At 42.5% G+C, this 7991-nt stretch overlaps 1 protein-coding gene across 1 annotated transcript; it reads right to left on the bottom strand.

Moving 5' to 3' along the window:
* Positions 1-3161: 3161 nt before the first annotated feature.
* egr2a (early growth response 2a) lies at positions 3162-5398 on the bottom strand. The gene is made up of 2 exons (XM_024297755.2): positions 4518-5398; positions 3162-4426 (listed from the first exon to the last, which is right to left on the bottom strand). The coding sequence occupies exons 1-2, from the start codon at positions 4684-4686 to the stop codon at positions 3411-3413; spliced, it is 1185 nt and encodes a 394-aa protein (XP_024153523.1). The 5' UTR covers positions 4687-5398; the 3' UTR covers positions 3162-3410.
* Between the last annotated feature and the right edge of the window lie 2593 nt (positions 5399-7991).

The raw sequence follows: 7991 nt of genomic DNA, 5'->3' as shown, positions 1-7991 counted from the left end.
AGACCTCTGGGGATGCTTTTCAAATAGATCTAAAGATAATCGGTTTGACTTGAAAGGATTTCTCACTGCTTTCCTCATGTAGGTTCAGAGACTGCTGGTCTGACTTGAGTCAACCCTTTGCAAAAAGTAGTACACTTGAAGTTTATTGTATTAGATATACTCAAGTACAAGTATAGGAAAAGCAAGTTTACTCTAGATCATGTGAGTGTAGTGTCTAAATACTTATTTAAACCAGATTTTTAGTTTACAATAAATACATAGTATGTAAAAAGTACACATCCAGTATGCTGCCTTACTTTTAGTTGACTAAGTATAATCGTAGAACATTAAAAGATAGACTAACTTTTATTAAAGGTTACTAACAAAAGTCTATATTTTTGTGTGTAAAGCATAAACATGATATTTGTGTACTGCTTAGACCCACAGGAATGTCCTTTAAAACTTCACTGGATGGTTTTGATATTATGGTTGTCTGTGTTGTGACCACATGAGCTTTTCATTTATGGTATTTCTGACCTCTTCAAGGTAAAGCAAGACAAATCCATAAATGCAAAATATTTCTACATCTCGCTGGCAAGAGTGAGTCAATAGATCAACGCCACATTTCAACAAATAATATTTATTTCCACTGAAAAGAAGCATCAGTTGCTTTGGTGCTCCCTTTGTTTGCATAAAAACATCCTAGAAACACAACAACGTAGCAGTTTTAAGCATCTTTTCCAGTTTGCATGTTTTTTATTTGACATTCCTCAGAATCCAAAGAAGGCTGTTCAGTCACCCACCTTACCAGGAAAACAAAAACATCACATAAAAACAAGCTGTCCATTTTTTGGTAGCAGTCCTTGAAATGGGTGACCTGTTTTAAAACAAGAGTGTTGTGCTGCCTATAGGTTAGCATTAGCGTCTGTCTGGTTTTGGGGGTTTCCACTTGGATGTGCACTAATGTGCAACACTTGACACCAGTAAAGTGTTTACTCAATCAACGTTAACCAGCTGATACAGTCAGGAAGTAAAGTGGCTCTCCGCTGATAGCAGCATTTTACAAAAGTAACTTTATAGTTTTGCATATGTTAGTAAATGTTTGCTTTCGTAAAGTGTTGTTTACATCAGTAAGTTGTTGCACATCCGTGCAAAAGCGTTGCATAATGGGGCAAAGCCAACATGAAAATCTGCTTTTCTGTTGTTGATCACATAAATGGATCAAAAGAGCGAGGCTTATTTAGATGGAAACACCGGCGGCGTCTCTGTTAAAGAAAAATGAAAAATGAACTTAAAGGTTGTCCTAGCTTGAACCTCACCTCAAGCAACCAAGTGTCTAAACACAATCAAAGGCCTTAAAAAAAGATCTTAAGAAATCAAAGACTCTAAAAAATTGTTCATTTCAAGATAAAAGAGTAAGCTGTTCTCAGTTTGTTGCTAATAAATTATGATTCAGAGAACTTACGGTTCTGGGTCCACCTAAAACTCAATTTGCGCTTTAGCTTTGCCGTTTATAATTTAGCTAATTTGATTATTGCAGACATATTGTCACTTTTTGTTTTGTGTGGTAATTGTCAAAGGCTGGGTTGGACTGGCACATTGACTGTATAAGATAACTGGACTGAGTGACCCCTCCCCCTCATGTTCCAAACAGGAAGTACTCCCTGGCTCCAAAAGGCTAAAATCCCATAAACTTCTATGAAGAAATAAACATACACTACTCAGTTCATTCCATTTCTTGATGATAATATTTTTTGTCATGATATTTTCGCTGTGGCTCAAGTTCTTCAAGTTAGAAACTGACCAATCAGATGCCTCAATAAAAGTAGGGGGCCTCACGTTCAAAGCATACTAAGACCGACACCGACCACTCATGCTTAACTGAGGATGTCTGGCTCCAATATGGCAGACATATTGCGGAAAAATGGCAACTGAATTGACTTAATTTAGTTGGAACCGGAAGCAAGTCATTTTCTATTGGTGACATCACACTTGCTCAGTCCAGTTCTTTATTTACAACATCAGCAGAAGATCACAGGTAGGCTATGTCAGAATTCCCATCCTAACCCCTAACTACTAAAAAAACTACATAGTGCGGGACTATATAGAACCCTAGATTTTAAAAGTAATTTGAACACCATGTTCACTACTTTTCTTTTGTTTTTCTGAACACCAGATTTTACGTCATCAATTTCATGATGTGGAAATCGAATCAATACAAACATTTTACGATGCCTATTTGTGACTCCACTGTGTTCTGGTGATGAAAAGGTGGATGCTTTGATAAAAAATTACATTTAAACGTGTATTTTTTTTATATAAAATTTTTCGGCTGCAATTCATTTTTGCCTAAATTTGTTAATGTAGTTAGCATCAATGCATGCTAGTTTTTTGCAAAGATTGCATGGAAATTTTTAGTGCACTCGATTTTGGAATAGTCAGTTTGGACAGCACTAGAAAAAGGCGAATGCACTTTATAGTGAGCAGGGACGGAATTCTGACATAGCTGTAGTTTGATAAAAAGCTGTAGCCAGCAAGCTACACCACAAAACAGCTAACAGGCTAACTCCTTAAAAGTTTAAAAATTAAAGATTTTTTTTAATATGAACCAAATTTAAATGTAGAGACATTTTTTCAAATGTTTTCATCATTTTTAGACTTTTTCTGCCATAAATATAATGCCCTACACCAGATTCAGACATTAGCATGTCTGCTACATTAGCACCCTATGACTAGAGTCGTCAGCACCAATAAGGTTTTCAGTAAATTCTGCAGGTGACCGCGCGGGGGGATTTGTATTCCGAAACTGGCACTCACTTCTTATACGCTGCATGGTGGCCACTGAGGTTTTAAGTGAATGTTAAAATGTTATTGTGACCACTTTTATACACCCCTGGGCTTCCAGGCGGTTCTTGATTTGGATGCAGACATTTACACACTGTCCAGTTAGAGCTGCTGCTGGCATGCATGGCTGTCCAGCGCAATCGCCGATGCCTAACTACAGCCATCTACATTCGTGACCATGCCAACGACTTAATAAAAAAAACAAGATTCAGCCGATGCCTGAGTTGTAGAGAGTTGTAGTTGTGACCCTAGGCTAGCATTAGGCTACAGAAAAAAAATGCCCCACCATCTTGTGGTCGGCTGTGGAATTGCAGACCCAAATAAACAAATACAGGTTAAAGGTCAACACTGAGACACCTTCATTCAGATGGTTTTTACAGTATGGCAGTTCATTTTTAGCATAAACAGAACCGAGCTGAAGCCTTTTTTGTTTTCAGCAGATAGCGCTCCTCATCCTGCATCCTTCACAAAGATCTTTGACTCCCTGAGAGAAAGTTATTTATGGCTGTTTGGAAACCCTGGAACCCCATTAGGTGACAGTCCTGCCTGTTGTCTGGGGGGTATCTCTGGGCATCTCTGCGGGGGGGTTAGGACGCGCAGGGCTTCTTCTCCTTCTGCCTGAGGTGGATCTTCATGTGCCTTCTCCTCTCGTCGCTGCGCGCGAACTTCCTCCCGCACTGCTGGCACGAGAAGGGCTTCTCCCCGGTGTGCGTGCGGATGTGCGTGGTGAGGTGGTCGCTGCGGCTGAAGTTCCTCATGCAGATGCGGCACTGGAAGGGCTTGTGGCCGGTGTGGATGCGCAGGTGTCGGCTCAGTTCGTCCGACCTGGAGAACCTGCGGTCGCAGCTCTCGGCCGGACACGGGTACGGCCTCTGGTGCACGGGCGTCTTGCTGGGGCGGTTCGGGTACTTTCTGGGTCTCAGGATGGGCCTGAGAGGGAGGTTCTGGTGGGCGGGGAAGGCGGCGGCCATCGGACCCTCTGCGGCAGAGGAGGGCGCAGCGAGCGTGAAGTTCCTGATGGTGTTGAGCGGCGTGAGGGGCGGGGCCACCCTGAGGGAGTCCAGCGGGTACGCCAAGGACTTCCTGTCGGGAAAAGCCGCCTGGATGTCCCTCTGGCAGCTCTGCTGATAAAACCCCCCATATTCAGGGATGATGGAGAGCAGCGCGCCATCCACAGGTGGTTTGGGGGCGGAGTTATAGGGCTGGTGTTGGTGGTACGGCCCTGCGCAGGTGGATGGAGCCAGGTAAGCCCCTGCTGTTTGGTCCTGGTACATGTCCCCGCCACAGGGGTAGGGTGGGTCGGGATGTGGGTGGGGGTGAGGGGGCCCGTACATGTGGCTGATGCCGGGCTGTCCGTGCGCCATGCTGCTTTGCGCTTCTCCTCCTCCTGGTGCGTAAATGTCAGGTGATGCTGCGGGAGATCCGGACACCGCTTCGGGCCCGGCGGTGGTGATGTCAGCGCTGAGCACGCAGACGTCCCCTGGCGTCCACTGCCCACCTGCGCACCTGGAGTCCACCGAAAACTTTCCGCTGAACGCCACTGGGTGCGCGCGTAAAGTTGCCACGTACTGCGCCAAGTCGCCCTGGAGCTGCAGACGATCACCTGAAACACACACACACTCTGTCAGGTTCTGACCTTCATCATTATCATCATCATCACATGGACCACAAAGGTGACCCCCCCAGCCGCTTACCGCCCGCCTCACTCTGCCTCTCGTCATCCTCCCCCCCATCGGGCTCCTCTTTGAAAACTACCGCCGTTTGGGGAGTGAGCCCCCCCAGCGCCGCGTGCGCATCCTTGGGAATGGCGTCTATGAGGCTGCGTAAAGACGCGGCGACTTCATCCAGCGCTTTAGTAGCCATTCTGCTGCGCTTCAGACGCGCCTCTCATCTCCTTCAAACAGCTCCCAGAAGGCGCCGCGAGGCTTTTAAAGGGAATCTCTGGGGTTCCCGTGACGTCATTCACCAAATATGGACTTGACTTTTGGAAAAAATAAAAGAGGGGTAACTCTAGAAATAGAATAGTGGGGATAACCGTGACGACGGGCCGAAATAAGTGGTGCAAATGAATTTAAAACTCATGGAAGTTGAGGATTTTCATTCCCAACTCCTTCTTTTCTTTTTTTTTTTTGTATTTATATTTTGGAGGAAACGAGGCATGCGGAATTCCGGCCTCCATAAAAGGATGCTCCGGTGAGGTGACAGGAGCCCCGGCGGCATATATGGCCGTTATCCGGGTGATCGGGGCTGAACGGGGCCGTGTTTGTGCCAGCTGAGCCCACACACTGACTGCGCAGACCCATTTGTTATCCCTGCTGCTTGTCAGGAACAGATCGCTGCTCTGACTGCGCGCGGCTATTGTTGGCCGCCGGAGATAGATGAGGTGATTAGCAGGAGAATAATTATCCAAACAGCTCGTTTCCCCGGAAAGCGGCTTTCCTCCAGCAAAAACGGATCAAGTAAAAGTGTTTAGGCTGAATTCATATCTGACTTCCCTCCAGGAGGGGAATATAACCCATGTTTTGGCTCAAAAAACAAAACAAAATTTCATTTTTCATTTTGCTTTTCACAATAAAATAATTGATTCTATAATTTTAGTGAACAACTAAAACACACATTTATTCAGTGAAAGTCTTAGTTTCAGGCATCTACATTATAATTAATGTAATATTTAAAAAAAAAAACGAAACTCCCCAAAAAAGGTTAGAAAAGCCTGTCTGTATGGGGGAGACAGATATATGCTTAATGACGCTATAATGGAGTCAAATTTAGTTTCTGAGTCACTGAAGTGAAGAGGTGGGAAAACATGGATGCTGCTATATGTTGCTGCTCCTGTTTTTGCACCAAATATTGATGTTTTTTTTTATGTGGGAGTGGGAAGCATGTTCTCAGCACCGGTCATTTATGGCTTTTTAAGAAGCAGAGACATTTTTCTAAGAAAATCTGAAGTCATGTTTTTAACCCTTTAACAGCAGAGATGTCACCGGCGTCAGTTCATGGCTCATCTTTGAGAGAAGTGCCTTTCCATAGTGGTTTTATCGCAAAGCAGCTTTTCTACATTTTTGAGCTCATTTAAAGCTCCACTCTGATTAAAATTGTGTTTTTGTTGTTTTTAACATTGTTCTTGTGGCATTTTTCTGATGATGAGGGACATATTAAGAAGCTCAAACATGCATTCTGAATATTTCTTTTTTAAAATTGTTTTTAAAAAAGCTGAAAAAGATCATATTTGTGACGTAAAAGGCTGGTTGGCCCACCTTATTCTGATGCATCCGCTTAAGATGATCAGATCCATGCACGTCTTTGTCATCTGCCTCAAAGCTGCTATGGCTCGCTATTTAAGTTTACCACTAATTATGGTTGGGGGTCTGAATGTCTGTAGCGGGAGAGCGTGTAAACAGGTGGATGATGGGAAATTGAGGTGGGTTTACCATGTGCCAACTGTTCTGTCCACAACTCAGAGGCAAATTTCTGATGAACTCCTGCCGCCCTGGAGAAATTATGTTTTAGAAAACTACACAAATTTCTGATTTTGTATAAAAACACCTTCATAACTAAAAGACCACCGGAAACGCTTTAAAAATAGATCAAAAGGTGATTGGAGTCAACTGCCTAAATAGTTGTACTGTAAAGTGTTACATATCAGAGCAAAGCTGCTTTTCGTCTTCAGAATCTGCTGGAATTACACTAAGAGATGTGAAAATGCCCGGGAAGGTGTTTTTAAAGAGTAACCAAGACACAGCCAATATCTGGTGATGGTCTTTGTTACTTTAGTTTTAAAAGTCAATCTGGAAGTCAAAGAGCAAAGAAGAAAGAACTCTCTAAAACATGAGCTTTAGCTATTTTTGAAGTCTGTTCACCAACATCTGATGGAAAGGATCAGTTTGCTTGTAGAGAAATAAAAATCCCTACAATGTTTAATTTTCTTGAACGTTTATCTAGAAAAATCTAGTCTGCTTCTTTTTTAAACATCAGAAATGAAACTTGTATAAAATCTGCAAAAGTAGGTTCAGTTCCTGTGACGACTTGAACTCAAGAAATCTTGTTGAGGTATATGAGAACTGGATGGAGTGTTCACTCTCCCCTTGTGCCTCCTGGTTTCAAAAATCCCATAGACTTCAATAGAGAAATAACCAGCTGTCATTGTCAGAATCCCCATTCTTGCTTAGATACATTTTCAACATGTTCTTGCTAATCTGGATTCTGTTATTTGTGTTTTTTTCTGTATAGGTCAAGTAAAAAACTGACCAATCAGAACCCTCATTAAAAGTAGCTGGTCTCCAGTCAAATGTTCCAGACATTTGAAAAGATTTTGTGAAATGCACTATCAAGTGCTGAGGGTGTAGTCCTTCAACAAGCTCACTCCTGATTGGTGAATGGTTGTCATAGCAATGATGACTCAGACTGATTTGGGCAAGTGCCAACAACTGGTTCCAACATGGCGCCGTCTATATAAACGGTGACTGAATTGACTTCATTTTCTAGGGGTGACATCACATTCACTCAATCTACTTCTCTTATACAGTCAATGAGAAATCATCAAAGAAACAAAGTTAAAGAAGAGTTCTAAAAAACAGATTCATCACACTGCGGTCAAGAAAGACAAGAGCAGACGAGAAACAACTTATGAATACAGATTCCTTCAGTTTCTGGACCACAGTAAGATCTGTCATGGGGATAAAAGGAACACCTTTCCAGTTGTGACTGAACGGCCAAAAAAAGTCCGAGACGACAAGGACACATCCAGGAGGTCATCAAACAAGCAAATAAAGATGGGAGGAAGTTCAGATTCTACAATCAGAAGGAAACTTTTGGGATTAAATTGAATCCATGGGAAAGTTCAAAGAGAAAAACACTGCTGGTCAAAAAAACAAAAAACAAAAAAACTTCTGGATTTTCCCCAAAACTTTTGGAAATAGTTTATATATATGTGTGTGTGTGTGTCTTAGTATGTCTTATTCATGCTTAATGTAGGCTTTTGTTTGTTCTTGTGGTCATATTCAAGAGCACCTGGGTTCTGTAGCAGTACATTGATCCAGCTCTGTCATACATGAAGTTTCTGTAGTGTTCTGGTCAAACTCCGAGTTAAAACCTGACAAAATGAGTCAAAATTACAGAATTCTGCTAAAAGTTCATTTTTCATTTTTTTTTTAATTTTGACTCAGTTG

The sequence above is a fragment of the Oryzias melastigma genome, linkage group LG15, assembly GCF_002922805.2.
Source record: "Oryzias melastigma strain HK-1 linkage group LG15, ASM292280v2, whole genome shotgun sequence".
Classification (NCBI taxonomy): Eukaryota; Metazoa; Chordata; class Actinopteri; order Beloniformes; family Adrianichthyidae; genus Oryzias; species Oryzias melastigma.
Note: the sequence above shows the minus strand (reverse complement) of the source record. Positions and strands in the feature narration are given on the sequence as shown.

What these genes read in the sequence shown, in the direction of transcription:
- egr2a (XM_024297755.2), bottom strand. Translation starts at nt 4,686, where the DNA reads ATGGCTACTAAAGCGCTGGATGAAGTCGCCGCGTCTTTACGCAGCCTC. An exon ending in GAGGCAGAGTGAGGCGGGCG is followed by an intron (nt 4,427 to 4,517) that starts GTAAGCGGCTGG and finishes TGTGTGTTTCAG; the next exon opens with GTGATCGTCTGCAGCTCCAG.